The following is a 17,506-nucleotide window of genomic DNA, read 5'->3' as shown; positions in this document are numbered from 1 at the left end:
CTTCATGCGCTTTCCAAAAAAACCTCCAGTTGCTGATGACAGAGAACGATCAACCTTATTTAGAACATGAAAATGTCATCAGAATTTATTCATCGAAGCATATTGCCTTCTAGCCTAATCTACAACCTACTCCCCATATTAACATGTACCGCTTTAACCTGCGAATACGCCTCCAGTCCCGCCTCACCCAACTCACGCCCAATACCACTCTGCTTGACACCTCCAAACGGAATCCGCGGATCACAGTCCTGACTACTATTAATCCAGACCATACCTGCCTCGATATCCGCAGCAACACGGTGCGCCCTCTCCAGATCAGTCGTGAAGACCGCAGCGCCCAGACCATACGTGGTATCATTAGCGCGACGCACCGATTCCTCCTCCGAATCAAATGGCAGAATCACCACCACAGGCCCGAATACCTCTTCCTTACAAATGCGCATGTCATCGGTCACGTCAGTGAACACTGTCGGCTCGATGAAGTAGCCCTTTGCATTCTTTTCATCCTTGGGGGTATAGGGCTTGCCGCCGGTGACTAGTGTAGCGCCCTCCTGTTTGGCTGTCTCGATGTAGGCGAGAACCCGCTCGTACTGTGCCCGGGTTACCTGAGGCCCCTGGTAGGTATTCTCGTCCCACTGGTCGCCGATCTTGGAAGTCGTCTCGATTTCCTTCTTGAATCTCTCTAAGAAGGTAGGGAGAATACTCCGATGCACGAAGATCCTTGACGTAGCAGTGCAGATCTCGCCTTTGTTGGACATGATGCCGAAATGCGACCACTTGACCGCCTGTTCCAGATCTGCATCCGGGTAGACGATCAAGGGCGATTTTCCGCCAGTCTCGAGAGTGATGTTCTTCAATGTGCCGGCTGCCATCTTCATGATTTCTCTGGCGGTAGCAGTGGAGCCCGTGAAGGCAATCTTATCGACGAGCGGGTGCTGGACCAGCGCAGCGCCGGCTTCTTTTCCGTAGCCGTTAATGATGTTCACCACTCCGGGCGGGAAGCCGGCTTTCTTGATGAGTGTTGCGAGGACCAAGATGCTGAGGGGCGTTTGTTCAGCGGCCTTAATAACCACGGTGTTTCCGCAGGCGAGCGCGGGTCCCAGCTTCCACGTCGCCATCGACAGCGGGTAGTTCCATGGGATGATCTGTCCGACCACGCCGATGGGTTGGCGGATAGTGTATGCGAACTTTTGGGGAGTGGTGCTGATGGTTTGTCCGAAGGTCTTGTCGGCCCAGCCGCTGTAGTAGCGGATGGTGGTTATGGCTTCAGTGAGGTCTTCGGTTAGGGCGACATGGTAGGGTTTGCCTGTTGGCCAAGTCAGTGTCTGCACAGTGGTGATAACTTGGGGATACGAACCGTTATCCCATGCGTCAATGGCAGCAAATAGTTCTCGGTTCTCTTCCATCAGATCGGCCAGGCGACCCATCAGCTGGCCGCGCTCGGTGGCGGGGAGGAGCTTCCATGAGGAGTGCGACAGGGCTGTTTTGGCAGCTTGAACGGCCGCGTTGACATCTTCTGCTGTTGCGGCGTGGACGGTGGCGATGGGCTTGTCGGTGCTGTAGAAATCAGCATGGAAGGTTGAGAGTAGTTCAGATGTAAAGTGCATACGCAGGGTCTAAAGACACGATAGTCTGGCCACTCGACGAGGGACGAAACTCATTGTTAATGAACAGGCCGGTCGGCTGCTGGTACTGCCGGCCATTGGGGGTGGTGATGTCGACGAAGAGGGAGTCTGCCATATTCTCTTCTGGGTCTCAATGTAGAAAGATAACAACTCCTGCAGAAAATAGGGATAAGCAGCGCGAAGACAGATGTGTTGTTCTGATATAAGCTGCTTGGCTAGAACTTCCTGTTCCGGATGTGGGATGTGCCTCCGAGATGCCCACTTTGCAATTGAGGTTTGTCACTAGTCAGCAATTGTCTCTTCCGATAAGGCGATAACGAGGATAAGATCGCCCCATTACCCCTCACTTCATCGATGTCGAGACGCATTGATAGTCTGGCACCAGTAAATGCGCTAAAGCCCTCCCCACTGTATGCCGGAACTGCCTTCCGATGGGTCACCCGCATCGCCAAAACAAGAAGGTGGTTCCGGCATGGATGTCTTGGAACCCCTCCGACATCCTCTCCAGAGAGTTAGGGCTTCGCCATTGACCAGAACAATCATTGATATGTAGTGTAGACATGAAGTGTAGTTGAGAGGGAAGGCAGTCCCGTCGCGTTATGGAATAAAAATGCCTTCAAGGCTCACTCACGAGTCCAGCAGACACTCCCTCGTTCCATCCTCACGTTCTTCTTCCTAGCTATACTAAGCAATCACCACTACATCCAACATGACTGTCGCACAGCAACTCCCCGCCCTTCAGGGCATCATGGTCGCCCTGATCACTCCCTTCACAGACGACAAGACTCAGATCGACGCAGCAAGACTCAAGTCTCACATCGACCACCTGATCGGCGCCGGCGTGCATGGCCTTGTGCCTGGCGGTAGCACAGGCGAATTCACCACCATGACACGCGAAGAACGCAAGAAGCTGACCGAGCTCTGCGTCGAGTACGCAGCTGGCCGTGTGCCTGTCGTGGCAGGCACTGGCAGTACCTCCACCGAGGAGGCAGTGGACCTGGCACGTCATGCCGCACAAGCTGGTGCAGCCGCCGTGATGGTTGTGCCACCATTCTACGATCCCTTGAACGTGGAGCAATTGACCGAGCTCATGGCTGAGATCCATGAAGCCAGTCAGCTGCCGATTGTCTACTACAATATTCCCTCTGCCAGCGGGTTGACCCTTACCCCCCAGCAAATAGCGGACCTGAGCAAGGTCGGCGTGAAGTACCTCAAAGACACCTCCGGAAATGCGCCGGCCTACACGGAATTGGTGTTTGGATTGTCGGATCAGATCACCGCTTTCAACGGGTGGGATACCCTTACGTTCTATGGGTTGGCAGCTGGATCGCCTGGAGCGGTTTGGGGTGCTGCCAACATCATCCCGGAGTTGGCGGTAGAGTTGTGGAATGCGGTTTCTGTCGAAGGAGATCTCAAGAAGGGCCGTGAACTATGGGCTAAGGCATGGCCCATTTGCAAGTTCCTTGAGTCGCACAATTACGCTGCGGCTGTCAAGACAGGCGTTGAGCTGAGGGGCCAGGCGACTGGTGGCTTGCGGAAGCCATTCGCCCTCTTGAAGGAGGATCTGCAGAGCGAACTGGCCCACTTGATGGTAAATGCGAGTGTTAATGTTGTAAAGCGTTCGTCATGATGTCATTAAAATTGGATATAGAACAATGAAGTTATGGGCACATGTCATCGTATCTCGTGTAGCGCCTTGTAATGGACCCACGGGGGTCATCATGCTAAAATGGGCCATATTTGTTTGCTTTTGACGACATCAAGCCAAGTCGGGAAAGTCTCTCCTCTGCTTCGTGTGAAATGTTCATCTTGTCTGTCCCAGACTTGTTTCATGACCTCCCGAACAGTCTCGTAAGCTGAAAATCCACATCGTGCCTCTCCTTTGTCCAGAAGCGCCATGATCGATTGCCGCCTATCAGGCGTTGTAGCCTCGCACCCAGCAATAAACAGAGGCCATACAGTGCCTGGGCCGGTCTGGTCGGCTTCCACTAACACTACATCAAACTCGTTTAATGCTGAGATCACTTTGTCCACTTGGCTCTCCAAAATAGCCGGGTGGACCTGACGGATTCGTCTGTAAAAGAAGATAACTAGCGCAGAGTTCAAAGCCTGCAGAAGGCATCCATGTGACCTGGCCAGTATATTTGCCGAACCGCATATGTTGTCCTCTGTCCTTCTAGAGGCGAATGTACAAATCATGCTCTCGAGGCGAGCACTGCGCCGATGTAAAGCTTCCCATGCTTCGAGACTTGCATTTATTCCTTGACGCATCTCGCGCGCAACTCGAAAAGTCTCCATTACATTGGCCAGGCGTGTCGTCTGAGATACCAAGCTAAGCCACGTCTCGGATACTCCGTAGATCTGGCTGTACAGCGTGGCTGGATATTTCCGCGAATCTTGGAGGTGGATATCATATAAGCCAACATCAGCTTCCTTTGGCTCGTCAATATCCAGGTCGCTATCGGACGGCCGCCGATCGAGGCGCAAAAAGTCGTCCAAGCGTGAAGTTCGGTAACCAGCTGCCTGGGTGTTCTCAACTATTTGGTTACGAAACCGGTATTTGAGCGCCTCCATAAAGGTATCCGACGGCATGTAGTTATGCAAAGCGTAGGTACTCTCGCCTACTATCCGTAGCCAAGTATATGTGTGGTGTAGCAGGCGTGCTTTTTGAGAGATGCGTTGCTTTGGCAAACCTCGGAGGCGTAGCAGCCGCTCGGCATCAATCATGTAGCACCTTGCGTCCTGCTGCTGGCTACTTAGAATCTGCTTCGGTCAGTAATCTATCTGGGACATAACTTGACAGCTGTCTTACAGCAAACTCAGTCAAGGCGCAAATTGCCATTAACTGATCCTTGTATTTGGCCTTCTTTGGCTCTTGCGTTTCATGCTTCAATGACATCTGCATATGGTCTTTGGCTAGATGGTAAGCGTATTCTGCTACCGGCTTCCAGCGCTCCGTCGAGTCCGAGGTCCTCATGGAAGGATTTATTGTTAGATGAAGGGCTGAACAGGCCAAGAGGCGGTAAAGATTAGCCAAACGAGCGTGAGTGATATTTTGAGACCCAAGGAAAGTGATATCGCTGTATGTTACAACAGCAGACGGCACATTTAGTATCTTCCAAGGTGACTTCTGGTCTATAGGAACGGCCATCATACGCGAAATGACATGATCCTGAAAGTGCCGTAATAGGAAATGAGCATCTGCTAGTACATCAGGTGGATTGCAATCAACCGCTGGTATCACCTTAGAAGTACTGTAATCTTCTGGGCCAGAATTGTAGACAGCAGCTGTATCATCCACCAGACTAGGCGCTTCGCCAAGGAGATTATGTTCTAGTATAGGGGCCTGTGTCCCTAAATCGAGGGGCAACCAGTCACCCAGGTCAAGTGTGCCAGATAGTGTAGCACTATGCAACTGAGGATCCAAGCTAAGAATGTCTGACCACTGCAGCAGATCATTCATGTAGGCGATTGAGTCTTGCGACAGAGCTGGGCTGACCCCGGAAGCCCCTTCAGGCAAGGTATTCGCGGACGACAGAACCACGTCATTTGCGACCGTAGTCTCGTCAGCAGGCTGAGCCCTACTTGCAGGTTTGGGGTCGGTAAGACTAAAGTCCAGTACAGAGAATGGCCCGACTACAATATCACCCTGTGATGGTCTCTCGGCATCCCGGAATCTGTTTTCGATCTCTGCCAAAGAGGCATCAATAGAGCCTGACACTAAGTCTGCACTCAAGGCATCACTCATAGAGACCCTTGATTTCTCTAGGGTCAGAATATTAGCTTCACTATTCTGGATTTGGAAATCAGGTAATCAATCATAGAGAAGGATCAAGAACCTGTGTAGAGATGGCGTCGAGGCCCCTGCTTCTCTGCATCATTTGCCTTGCCAGCTGCTGTCCCGGAAGAAGGTTGGGACTTCCGATCGGACATCCATCGGATCTCATCAACGAACCCCTCACATATCACGCCAGTTGCCCGACACATCTGGCAAGTAGGCCTCTTTTGATCGCATTTGGCATGACGCCGACGACATGTTCTGCAGGCTCCCAGGGCATGACTGCGACGAGTCCGGCGACCTGATTGCTTGGAGGAAGCCATGTCAGTCGAATTAGGCCATATCAACAAAAACGGAAAGTCTAGTAAATGAATAGAATCTGGGGTATGAGCCGGTGTTGTGTTAGAGCTGGAAAGTGAATCAATTAGTAGCGGGTCACAAGAAAGGAGGGTGTGGCCCGACCGGGGAGGAATGTGGTTCCGCCGATCCGGAATCTCCTTCCAATTCGGACCAGAGCAGTGTCGGAAGGACCTGCTGTCCTGGGTTTAGGCCCTGAAGTCTGATGGGATCTTGATAACAGCAGGTTCTACGCGGGATAACCAGACATGTCGATTTTCGTGGGCAAATAACGTAATTGTGAATAGGTTCATTCCTGATTTTTTATAGATCTATTTCAGTCCAAGTCTCTGTGCCTCGGCAAGAACGGTCTGTGGAATCTCATCCTCCAATGTCCTCCCCGCGGGGACCCATCCCAGGTACTTGGCCGCTCGCTGGGCTACCTGCTGGGCATTGGTTCCCCATAACACTCCGCCATGAGGAGTGAGCGAATCGGCTTCTTCATGACTGATCTTAGTAACCGATTCGGAATCAGCAAGGCCGAGCTTCTTAACTTCTTGCGCCACTTGCGCTGAGATAGAACCGAATGTCTATGTCTCGTTAGAAAACACCCCGTTCTGGGCTCAGGCTCAAAGTTCAATATGTAGGGACTTACGATAGCCCCAGTACCCGGGAAGTAGAGCCCGTTCTCATTCCACAAGTCCCCTTCCTCGCCCCGTAAAGCCTTCTCAGCCAGCTTCACAAAGATGCTGCTGACATCCGAGATGTGTACATTACTCCATGTGGCTTCTCCTTTACCCACCTGAATCCCGCCCCGTCGTTGCATCGTCACTCTTGCCAGCTCCGGAATTTGTATGCTCCGCTGGTTAACCGGTCCTCTACCCCGACCATAAATGATAGGAGGGAAGATCAACGCGGTTTTCGGACGATTGGCGGCAGGGGTGAGGCTGAGGATTAAATTGTCGACCACGCGCTTTGCAGAGTATTGTTGGATGAGCCCCCGCAGTTCATCGGCTCCATCGACGTCGCTGTAGACCTTGTCGGAAGGTTCTCCAAAGGCGCTGGCTACAATGTCGGGAATAGAAAGGACGCTTGCGCCTGATATTTGAAGCCAGTGACCTGTTTGTATTATGAGCAACGATAAGCAGCGGATGGACATGGAGGTAAAAGTTAGTTACCTGGCTTAGGTCTTTCCGATGCGGTCAATCCACGAGCGATGGCCTCAGCGCTCTTGACATGGTTTGAGCTTGCGGTGTCTAGTAGAAACAGACCAATGTTAGTAAGAGGCAGGGGGTGTCTCGAAGTGGGATACTCACGGATGACAATGTCCGCTTCCCGTGCCTGCTGTTCCAAAGTAGAAGAAGCATCCAAGTCTCCCAGGACTATTTGTACATCAGGGTATGCTTGAGAGAGTTTCTGCGCCTTTGCCTCGTCCCTCAGCAGGACTGTATACTGGCAGGCTGGAAGGGCTGATTTCAGCGCATAGAGCACATCCCCTCCGATATAGCCTGAGGCTCCTGTGCTATAACTACCGTTAATCGCAATGGCAAAGTTAGATCACGGGAGTATACGTACAGAAAGATTTTCGCCATTGTGACTACTATGCAGGAATGCAACAGTTAATAGTGCAGGACAAGGAAAAATTAACAAGAGGCATGTCAAATATCCAGGTTCAAATTGAATTGATGTGATGAGGGGTAGACTTGTTCTTTCTGAGGGGCATATTTCTATTTGGTAGGTGATTCCGAGGAACGATCGTCACCCCATAATAGAATTCCGGGGATAGTAGCTGATAAGGCTCTCCGCTGCACAGACTTGCCTAATGCCCTAGGGCAGCTGAATTCAGAATGTCCGCGCTTTGCGACAGCGTCACGCTGGGAAGGTATCTGAGAGTTGTTATCTTCTGCTTTCCTCTTTCGGTGTCAAGGAATAGCTGCGGTCGCAGGACAACAAAAATTTAGGAAAGTCGGCGACACCGACATGTGGTATATAGGTCCAATTATGCCGTACTACAGAATAACTCAATATTATCGAAACCTGACACTTGCTTCTCTTGACGCATTTTCATCAACCGGTGCCTTGTACTGATCTCATTGCCAGCATGGCTCATCGCGGAGAGACATTCCACAAGGATGTCAGCTGTATCGCCGACCTGAAGGCGACTGGGAGCAAGAAGCTCCCAAAGATGGTCAGAGGTGGGCCAATTGACCACTGAGAAACATGCAATGTTGATTTCTAACATTAGTGACAATTAGATTACTACAATGAAGGTGCCATGGACCTAATAACGTATGCACAGATCTTCGAAGCTACCATTATCCAACAATCACTGATGGCACAGACTACGCGACAACGAAGCCGCATTTGACAGATACAGAATCCGCCCACGGGTCCTCGTAAACGTGGCTAACATCGACACCAGCACAGACATACTTGGGACTAAGGTAGCACCCATATTAGTCTAATAGACCACAGAATTGTCGCTGATACCTTTCCTCAACCATACAGGTATCCCTTCCCTTCGGTTTCAGCCCAGCAGCCGCGCACAAACTCGCCCATCCCGAAGGAGAGCTCGCAACCTCTCGTGCCGCCGCGAAATACGGTATTTGTATGGGCCTGTCCTCATACTCGACCACCTCGATGGAAGATGTCGCCAGTCAAGGCTGCGGGAATCCATATGCGATGCAGATGTGCGTGCTCAAGGATCGGTCACTCACATTGCAGTTACTGGAACGAGCAGAAAAGGCGGGCTACAAAGCGTTGTTCCTGTCGGTGGACGTTCCTGTGCTTGGGAAGCGGCTCAATGAGTATCGAAACGACTACCAGCTACCGAAAGATATGGAATATCCCAATATTCTCAGTAATGGCAGCGATACCTCCGATCGCACAGATTATGGTTGGTAATTTTCGTATATACCCTCGGACGAGCCGCTGATAATTACTAGATGCTAGTCTTGACTGGGATAGCGCGATCCCCTGGCTGAGGAAACATACCAAGCTTCAGATCTGGTTGAAAGGCAGTAAGTGAAGCACTCCAGATGGAAGCAAACTTAGATTGGCTGACACGGGCAGTCTATGCACCCGAGGATGTTGAACTGGCAATACAACACAAGGTTGATGGGGTTATTGTTTCCAACCACGGTGGTCGCCAACTAGACGGTGCCCCGGCCACGTTGGATGCACTGCGCGACTGCGCGCCCGTTGCAAAGGGCCGTATCCCGATCGCAATCGATGGTGGAATCCGCCGGGGGTCAGATATCTTCAAGGCCCTGGCTCTGGGGGCAGACTACTGTTTCATGGGACGGATTCCCATTTGGGGTCTTGCTGTAAGTTGAAGCCGATAGCTGCTGTGAGCATTCTAGTAACCAGCTATAGTATGATGGCCAGCAAGGAGTGGAGCTTGCTATTCGGATATTGCGCCAGGAGTTGATGATCACGATGGCTCTCGCTGGGTAAGTTGATGTGTATGATTACCAACAGGTACCATGCTAACTATTCCAGATGTCGGTCGATTTCTGAAATCCAGAGAAGGCATTTATGTGTTCTCCAGCCAGACGGTGTGCTCTCCAAACTGTGATGTTGCATAATGCCTAGCAATTTTTATTAGCATTAGATTAACGATACCAAGTTATCCTTTGATGTGTTTTAATCTAGCTTCTCGTTTGAGTGTGAATTTCAGATACTTGCTGAATGACTATTGAACTGGCATTTGGCTTTCTACGCAGAATGATTTCAAGGAAATACTTCCAGGTTGGCAAAGCAAAGGAAGAGTCGTATTGGCGTATCCGATGTGACACGGACGGCGTTCTAACGCTCGCACCTCCCCATCATCGCTATTTCTGGTCCGTTTTGACAGGGGTTGATAAATATGCAGGACAAAAGCTGACCAACGAGTGGTGCAGCTGTCGAGGTGGCCTCATACCCCGCTTGCTCACCAAGACAATCTTCTTCCGAGGTTGTCCTTGTCATCACAATTCCGGAACAATGGTTACTGCACCTCCCATTATTGACTTTGAGCGTAAGTTCTGTCACATCTTTTCACCATGATTGCAACGATATATCTGTCTTCGCCTGACATATTATAGCATTCTACACCGGTGATGCTGAGAAAAAGGCAGAGCTAGTGCGGCAAGTCCGTCACGCGTGTGAGAGACATGGATTCTTTCAACTCATCAACCATCGAGTCCCACTCGATATACAAGAGGCTATGCTTCAGCAGGCTCGGGACCTATTCAGCTTACCAATTGAAGTGAAGCAGAAGTACAGTCGAGGTAATCTCATGCAGAGTTTGACGCTTATAGCAGAGCCGATCTCGACCACTAATGCTTGAACAGAGATTGAGCCCGTTAATCTGGGATACGAAGGTCTTCGCTCGCAGAAATTCGAAAAAGAAGGACCTGGTGATCTTAAAGAGAGTTATTATCTATCGCAGGATCTGTCGCCAGGGCATCCCTTCACCGGAAGGTTCTCTCAAGGGTCAAATAAATACCCCGATGAGATCCGAGATCCTGGATCATTCCGGCGTACGGTGAAAGACTACCACGCGGTGATGTCCGATCTGGGACTCAAGATATTCCAGGTGTTGGCTCAAACGCTCGACTTGGATGTGAACTGGTTTAATGGGTTTTGCCACGACTCGGCCAATATTATACGCTTAGTGCGGTATCCGCCCCAGGAAACGGATGGTCAGGAACGCGGTATGATCTCAACCACGGTCGCAAACATGTCTGCTTACGAAAGTCCTAGGCATCGGGGCTCACACTGATTTTGGCGGCCTCACAATCCTGCTGCAGGATGACAAAGGGGGTCTGCAAGTGTGGGACCGCGAGGCATCCGAATGGGCGGATGCCGAGCCCGTTCCAGGGGCATTTGTGGTGAACCTAGGCAATATGTTGATGCGCTGGACCAACGATCGCTATATATCCAACTTGCATCGGGTTATCAACAGAAGCGGACAAGAACGATACAGCGTGCCATATTTTATCTCCGGGAATCTGGACTACGTGGTGGAGTGCATTCCCAGCTGCAAGGCGGAGACGGAGGCGGCGAAATACCCGCCGATTACAGTGGAGGAGTGGATGCTGGCGCGATATGCGGACACATACGGAGGCGGGCAAAAGGGAGCAGGTGAACTGTCGCAGGATGCAGTCCGCGCGAGCAGCTGATTGGAGCGTTTGAGGTAGTGGACAAGCAAGTCATGTGGCTGGCATGTGGATTCTTGTTGATGACACCAAAGTTGGTTCAGGTTCTCAACCCGGGGAACACGGAGCACCCAGATTCTCACATGTGAGAGTGGAGCCGCAGAGAATATAGAAGTGTGGCCATTTTCATGAATCTCATGGAAGGGGCATATGGACAGCACATGTGAAGTATAATGCAAACGCCATTCTGATGACCCAGAACAATCAAGCAATCCGTCTCACCGCATTAGAAGGCTGGTGAGGAAAGTCCATTTCATCAGGCGGATATGCCGGCATTAGTAGTACACGGCTAAAGCACGCGGCTGAGACATCATGCCAAGAATACTTAAAATATGTAGAGGCAGTTACCTAGCAGTTTCTGTCCATCGAGGAGATTCTATCCCATCCCGGGTTATTTTCTGACAGTGCATGTAAGTCGGGTCGGGATTAGTTAGGTATCAGATATCAGATCGCCAGGGATGCCCGAGGATCCAGGCAGGGAAAGAGAAAGATAAGATGATTCCGGCAGGCAAAATTACCGGGGAACCCCGAAACGTGTCAGCCGAGCGGCAGAACAAGTCATGCGGCAGGCGGTCAGTCGGTCACCGGGAATTGGCCACTCAGGCATCGAGGCCAATACCCCTAGGGAGCCTCGGCTATTACCCAAAGGGGCAGGTCCAGCGCCCATCGACGGGCGTTCTCGACCGAAATCATCATTTCGGCTTCCCCGTGGAGGACCGCTTATAACGTCGTTCACGCCCCCCAAACACTGTACCCTTTCTCCCTTCCTTCTCCCACGTTCTCCTCCCCCGCAGACTCCACTCTATCATTCCTACTATTATTATGCCATCTTCACCACCGGATTGGGTCAAGGCTTTGAAGCCGGCTGACCCGCAGGGCTCGCAGCTTCTGCAGCACGAGCGCGATCAGTCCAATGTCGCAGTGGACAAATTGGCTGAACTGCTGCACACCAAGGAGGCATTGGCTCGTCAAGAACACCTGCTCTCTATCCTACAGGCGGAGAAAGTTTTCGACAAGTCACAGAATCATACGCAGGGCCGGACGGAGCGGATCCAGCGGTCCCTCGCGAAAGCCAAGCGCCTGCAGCAGTTGTCGGTGGAACATAAGTGGTCCCAGGAGGAGCTACATGCTGCCAATGAATTGCTGGGAGAGCCCACGCCTTATGGATTGCATGCATCCATGTTTTTGGTATGTTCCATTTTCACATTTATTTGTCTCACGCTACCCTATTCAGAAGCTAATGAAGACTGCGGATAGGTCACCTTGCGGGAACAAGGTACCCCCGAGCAACACAAACTCTTCCTCGAGCCGGCACAGAACTATCAAATACTGGGATGCTATGCACAGACGGAATTGGGCCACGGCTCAAATGTGCGTGGACTGGAAACCACCGCCACCTGGAACCCCGAGGACAAGACCTTCACTATCCACTCTCCCACCTTGACAGCTTCCAAGTGGTGGATCGGATCCCTGGGTCGCACTGCCAACCATGCTGTGGTCATGGCGCAGCTATTCATCGGCGGCAAGAACTACGGCCCGCATCCATTCGTGGTCCAGATTCGTGACATGAACACACATCAACCCCTGGAGAACGTCTACGTGGGTGACATTGGTCCCAAGTTCGGTTACAAGTAAGTAGTCTGACAGATGCTTTGTGGCTATGACTGACCAATTCAGCACCATGGACAATGGTTTCCTCCTGTTCAACAAGGTCAAGATTCCTCACATCAACATGCTGGCCCGCTTCTCGCGCATTAACAAGGACACCAACGAGTACATGCGTCCTGCGTCGCCGTCTCTCATCTATGGCACTTTGACCTGGGTGCGCTCCAACATCGTGCTGCAGGCCGGTGGTGTCCTGGCACGTGGTGTGACCATTGCCACTCGCTACTGCGCCGTACGCAGGCAGTTCCAGGACCGTGATGCCACAGGCAATGTGGGCGAGAACCAGGTGCTGAACTACAAGATGGTGCAGGTCCGGCTGTTGCCCCTGCTGGCATCTATGTATGCTCTGCACTTCACGGGCCGCGGAATGATGCGGCTCTACCAGGAGAACCAGAACCGTATGAAGGCAGCCGCCCAGGCCGCCCAGGAGAAGCGGGGTGCTGGACCGGAGGAACTGCGGGCTGGTGCCGATCTCTTGGCTGATCTGCATGCTACCTCGTGTGGTCTCAAGGCCCTGGCGAGTACGACGGCAGGTGAAGGTCTCGAAGTGTGCCGTCGTGCTTGTGGTGGACACGGTTACAGCAGCTACAGCGGCATTGGACCGTGGTACTCAGACTACCTTCCCACGCTCACCTGGGAGGGTGACAACTACATGTTGACACAGCAGGTGGCGAGATACGTAAGTCACCCGCTTCCTCAAATTACTTTCATAACTAACGTGCATAGCTTCTCAAATCTGCCCGCGCTGTCCTTGCCGGCAAGGCATCCAACAACGACACATCCCGCATCCTGCAGGCATACCTCTCGCGCCGCGACAAGGGCGCCTCGTTCGATATCCTTGGCAATGACAGTGACATTGTGGCTGCCTTTGCCTGGCGGACGGCTCATCTCACATTCGAGGCGCTGAAGCACCGTGATGCTGAGAAGCGGTCCTGGAACAGCCTGCTGGTTGACTTCTGGCGCCTGTCCACGGCTCACTCGCAGTACCTGGTGGTGAAGAACTTCTACGAGGCGGTGACGTCTCCCCAGGTTACCGGGGCATTGGACCCCGAGACCACGGGCATCTTGCACAAGCTGTTCCGTCTGTATGCCCTGCACACGCTGGAGCGTGAGGCATCCGAGTTCTTCTCGTCCAGCGCGGTGACCGTGCGACAGATCGGCCTGACGCAGACCAATGCGGTGATGAAGCTGCTGGACGAGATCCGCCCGCATGCGGTGCGCCTGGTGGACTCGTGGAAGATCCCCGACTGGCAGCTGGACAGCAGTCTTGGCAAGTACGATGGTGAAGTGTACCCAGATCTCTTCCGGCGGGCCAGCCAGGAGAACCCGGTCAATGATCTGGTGTTTGATCCGTACCCGTGGAACGCGGCGGTGCTGAAGAACGAGCGGCCAAGCAAGCTTTGAATCTTTTTCTTGGATTAAACGTTATTATAATGTGCATAATGTGGTGAACATAATAGATATAGACTAGAAGATCTATAGACTACAATGGACATACATGGAAGTTTTAATAATTATTAGCAATCACCAGCAGCACGGACCAACGGGTTCGGAAGTCCTTCTATCCGGCATTCTTCAGCTCTAATTTTCTGGAATGCCGAGCCCGAGTCATGAAACTCAACATTCAACAACTCATGACATCAGGTATCCCCACCCTGCTTAATAATGTTCTTCACTTCCCCGGAGCTTAGCACTAGACAGCACCCCTGTCCATACTAGCCTCTATATATGTATACCCTATTCACTAATTTCCATACCAATTGAGTCCATCCCTTACCCTTACATTCAACTATCAAAATGAAGGAAATCATTAACCTCCCTGGTCCGAGCACCAAGCTCATCGACTCGCCCATCCCCAGCTTCAACGATGACCAAGTCCTGATCAAGGTGGTCGTGTCCGGCTCCAACCCCAAGGACTGGAAGGTGGCCGAAATGGCCAACGACCCGAACAGCTTTATGTACTCGCGATACTCGCAGTTCCGCGACGGCGTAAACCAGGGCGATGACATTGCCGGTGTGGTAGAGAAGGTGGGCAAGAACGTGGTGGAATTCAAGGTATACTTTACACAACATGTGCCATGTTCGCATGCGCATGCTAATCATTCTCAATGAATATAGGAAGGCGACCGTGTCGCCGCGTTCCACGAGATGATGAAGCCTGGTGGTTCATACGCCGAGTATGCCGTGGCCTGGGCACACACCACCTTCCACTTGCCGGAGAGCGTTTCCTTCGAGGGTACCATCCCCATCCCCATCCCATCCACAGAACAACACTAACCACCCTGCCACCCACAGAAGCTGCAACCATCCCCCTCGCAGCCCTGACAGCCGTAATCTCCCTCCACCACCACCACGCCCTGCCCACCCCATGGTCCCCACCCAGCGCCACGACCACCCCGACCCCCTTCGTCATCTACGGCGGCAGCACAGCCGTGGGCTCCTTCGCAATCAAGCTCCTCCGCGCCAGCAACATCCACCCGATCATCGCCATCGCGGGCAGCGGGTCCCCCTACGTGCAATCCCTACTCGACCCCAGCAAAGGCGACACGGTGATCGACTACCGCCCAGGCACTGACTCCACCATCGCCTCCATCAAATCCCTGAATCTGAACATCAAAAACGCCCTCGACACTATCGTCGATGCTACCAGCGCGCACGTCCTTACTCAGGTAGTCACGCCCGGAGGACAAGTGGACCATGTCCTCCCGCGGGATCCCAAGGATCTGCCCGGGTTATTGTCGACGAATACGTGGGTGAATGCGGCGCATGAGAAGGCCAATGGGGTGGATGATTGTCGGGATCTGTGTTTTGTGTTTTGTCGGTGGTTTAGTCGCGCGTTGAAGGATGGGCGGTTCAAGGGTCATCCGTGGCAGGTTAGGGAGGGTGGGTTGGAGGGCGTGAAGGGGGCGATGAAGGATTTGATGGATGGGAAGGCGAGTGCTGTGAAGTATGTTTTTAGGATTGCGGAGACGCCGGGGTTGTAAGATTATTACAATTGTGGGGCGATGAGGCAATGTGAATAAGATGTAGATTGTATAAAATGAGGGCAATATAGGTGTAGGATATGTCCCTTCTATTTACATTCTATTTAAAAGTAGCGTTGACTTATCTTGCCATTATTATAGATTGTATAAGGTTAGAAGGCATATGGACACAAGTGAGATGGTTGAATCGGGCATGTCATGTCTATTCTATGTACAATCTATTAAGCATCACCGCTATATATCATCTAAGCATCAAAAATCGAAGGCTTGTAAACGCTAGGATCGATGAACTCGCGACCACCACGACGAGTGAATCCCCAACGAATCTGGCTCGCCATGGAGATCTCAGTGTCGAGGTGCTGAGCGAAAGTCCAGGTCAAACCGGGGTCCTTCTGGAATCCACGTCCGACCAGAGCGACATCCAGACCCTCCTTCTCAAGCAGATCATTAGCCTGGCGACCGTTGGTGATAGCACCGACAGCCGACACCAACAGCTTATCGCCAACAGCCTGCTTAACAGCCACAGCGAAGGGAGCCTGGAAGAGCGGGCCAGACTTGACCTTCTGAGCGGCGTGAACACCACCGGTACTGATATCAATCAGATCAATAGCACCCTGCTCGGCCAGCGCCTTGGCGAACTTGACAGTGTCCTCAGTACCCCAGCTCTGCTCGGGGAGGGTCTCCTCGAGCCAGTCGGAAGCGGAGACACGGAGGAAGACAGGCATGTTAGGGCCGACGATGTCGCGAGTGATCTGGGCGATCTCAAGAGGCAGACGGATACGGTTCTCGAAGGAACCGCCGTACTCGTCGGTACGGTTGTTGGCAGCAGGCGACAGGAAAGAAGAGATGAGGTAACCGTGAGCACCGTGGATTTCGATGAAGTCAACGCCGACCTCAACAGCACGCTTCACAGCAGCAGCCCAGTCGTTCTTGAACTGCACGATATCGTCCTTGGTCATAGCCTTGGGCTTGGGGAAAGAGTCAGCGAAGGGGATATCGCTGGGGCCAATAACACGGTCGGGCCAGCCGCCGAGCTCTTCCGTGGCCATGGCGGTAGCGGAGATCCAGGGGGCGACGGTACTGGCCTTGCGACCGGCGTGGGCGAGCTGAACACCGATCTTCTGGCTCTGGGAGTGGACGAATTCGACGACTTGGCGCATGGGGCCGATCTGCGAGTCCTTCCACAGACCAACGTCCTGGGGAGTGATGCGGCCTTCGGGCTGCACGGCAGTGGCTTCGATCATCATGAGACCGGGACCGCGCTGGGCGATACCGCCCAGGTGGGCGATGTGGTAGGGGGTCATGTGGCCATCTTGGGCGGAGTATTGGCAGAGAGGGGCGAGCTAATACCAGTTGTTAGTTGATTCTATGAAATATGAAGATACTGAGGAATTGGATACATACACCAAGGCGATTCTGGAAGGTGACGCCGCGGATGGTGAGCGGGTGGAAGAGCTTCGGGACCGGCTTGCCGCTGGTTTGCGGGTTGGCGGCGGTACCGGCGGGGGTGTTCTGGGCGGGAGTGAAGTAGGAGATGCCCTGAGCAGGGTGGTTGACGAGATCGGTGGTGACAGTCATGATGTCGTGAATAAAAATATTATTAAAGGGAATACGTAGTAGTAGGGTATACACAAGTATGGGATAGTAGATGGAGACTCAATTGAGAGGAAATACCGCTTTTATACGGTCCCATGGGGAATAGAAGCGAGTGGAAATTGATTTGAAATCCAAAAAGTGGAGGTATACTGATTAAGGTGGCATCGACAAGAATCTGCATCTTTGCCGCATCGGGGAAAGTCTCCGATTAATGGTCTGACTTTTTTCTGGGTCTCCAAGTGTGGCTTCAATGGCTTGGAAGCTTCGCGGGGATCCTCAGCCTCCAACTGGCTTTAAGCCAAGTTGGTTATGCTCCACTGA

At 52.4% G+C, this 17,506-nt stretch overlaps 9 protein-coding genes across 9 annotated transcripts; 5 read left to right on the top strand and 4 right to left on the bottom strand.

Annotated features, from left to right (window-relative positions):
* Positions 1-112: 112 nt before the first annotated feature.
* BO83DRAFT_372912 (aldehyde dehydrogenase ALDH) lies at positions 113-1,958 on the bottom strand. The gene is made up of 3 exons (XM_025530002.1): positions 1,610-1,958; positions 1,358-1,557; positions 113-1,306 (listed from the first exon to the last, which is right to left on the bottom strand). Exons 1-3 carry the CDS (start codon positions 1,738-1,740, stop codon positions 120-122), a joined length of 1,518 nt encoding a protein of 505 aa, XP_025382292.1. The 5' UTR covers positions 1,741-1,958; the 3' UTR covers positions 113-119.
* Positions 1,959-2,237: 279 nt separating this feature from the next.
* Positions 2,238-3,388, top strand: BO83DRAFT_192391 (dihydrodipicolinate synthase family protein). Its single transcript, XM_025526562.1, has one exon. It carries the CDS (start codon positions 2,335-2,337, stop codon positions 3,253-3,255), a length of 921 nt encoding a protein of 306 aa, XP_025382291.1. The 5' UTR covers positions 2,238-2,334; the 3' UTR covers positions 3,256-3,388.
* Positions 3,345-5,373, bottom strand: BO83DRAFT_326328 (fungal specific transcription factor domain-containing protein; the record flags this gene model as incomplete). Its single annotated transcript, XM_025528036.1, has 2 exons — positions 3,345-4,388; positions 4,438-5,373. The coding sequence occupies 2 exons, from the start codon at positions 5,371-5,373 to the stop codon at positions 3,345-3,347; spliced, it is 1,980 nt and encodes a 659-aa protein (XP_025382290.1).
* Positions 5,374-6,071: 698 nt separating this feature from the next.
* BO83DRAFT_394149 (uncharacterized protein) lies at positions 6,072-7,331 on the bottom strand (the record flags this gene model as incomplete). The annotated part of the gene is made up of 5 exons (XM_025533000.1): positions 6,072-6,329; positions 6,395-6,858; positions 6,918-6,995; positions 7,056-7,261; positions 7,315-7,331. The coding sequence occupies 5 exons, from the start codon at positions 7,329-7,331 to the stop codon at positions 6,072-6,074; spliced, it is 1,023 nt and encodes a 340-aa protein (XP_025382289.1).
* A 509-nt stretch (positions 7,332-7,840) lies between these two features.
* BO83DRAFT_372906 (alpha-hydroxy acid oxidase) lies at positions 7,841-9,367 on the top strand (the record flags this gene model as incomplete). The annotated part of the gene is made up of 8 exons (XM_025530001.1): positions 7,841-7,934; positions 7,995-8,028; positions 8,081-8,183; positions 8,248-8,639; positions 8,692-8,759; positions 8,812-9,065; positions 9,115-9,191; positions 9,241-9,367. 8 exons carry the CDS (start codon positions 7,841-7,843, stop codon positions 9,314-9,316), a joined length of 1,098 nt encoding a protein of 365 aa, XP_025382288.1. The 3' UTR covers positions 9,317-9,367.
* Positions 9,368-9,690: 323 nt separating this feature from the next.
* On the top strand, positions 9,691-11,154 carry BO83DRAFT_383518 (isopenicillin N synthase family dioxygenase). Its single transcript, XM_025532486.1, has 4 exons — positions 9,691-9,757; positions 9,825-10,010; positions 10,074-10,436; positions 10,486-11,154. Exons 1-4 carry the CDS (start codon positions 9,724-9,726, stop codon positions 10,902-10,904), a joined length of 1,002 nt encoding a protein of 333 aa, XP_025382287.1. The 5' UTR covers positions 9,691-9,723; the 3' UTR covers positions 10,905-11,154.
* Positions 11,155-11,675: 521 nt separating this feature from the next.
* Positions 11,676-14,116, top strand: BO83DRAFT_383517 (fatty-acyl coenzyme A oxidase). Its single transcript, XM_025532485.1, has 4 exons — positions 11,676-12,128; positions 12,198-12,571; positions 12,618-13,284; positions 13,332-14,116. The coding sequence occupies exons 1-4, from the start codon at positions 11,763-11,765 to the stop codon at positions 14,007-14,009; spliced, it is 2,085 nt and encodes a 694-aa protein (XP_025382286.1). The 5' UTR covers positions 11,676-11,762; the 3' UTR covers positions 14,010-14,116.
* Positions 14,117-14,391: 275 nt separating this feature from the next.
* On the top strand, positions 14,392-15,589 carry BO83DRAFT_349980 (zinc-binding alcohol dehydrogenase family protein; the record flags this gene model as incomplete). The annotated part of the gene is made up of 3 exons (XM_025528888.1): positions 14,392-14,660; positions 14,724-14,841; positions 14,901-15,589. Exons 1-3 carry the CDS (start codon positions 14,403-14,405, stop codon positions 15,587-15,589), a joined length of 1,065 nt encoding a protein of 354 aa, XP_025382285.1. The 5' UTR covers positions 14,392-14,402.
* Positions 15,590-15,649: 60 nt separating this feature from the next.
* On the bottom strand, positions 15,650-17,167 carry BO83DRAFT_349976 (NADH:flavin oxidoreductase/NADH oxidase; the record flags this gene model as incomplete). Its single annotated transcript, XM_025528887.1, has 2 exons — positions 15,650-16,932; positions 16,994-17,167. The coding sequence occupies 2 exons, from the start codon at positions 17,165-17,167 to the stop codon at positions 15,835-15,837; spliced, it is 1,272 nt and encodes a 423-aa protein (XP_025382284.1). The 3' UTR covers positions 15,650-15,834.
* Between the last annotated feature and the right edge of the window lie 339 nt (positions 17,168-17,506).

This window comes from Aspergillus eucalypticola (assembly GCF_003184535.1).
Source record: "Aspergillus eucalypticola CBS 122712 chromosome Unknown BO83scaffold_46, whole genome shotgun sequence".
NCBI classification, from domain to species: Eukaryota; Fungi; Ascomycota; class Eurotiomycetes; order Eurotiales; family Aspergillaceae; genus Aspergillus; species Aspergillus eucalypticola.
Note: the sequence above shows the minus strand (reverse complement) of the source record. Positions and strands in the feature narration are given on the sequence as shown.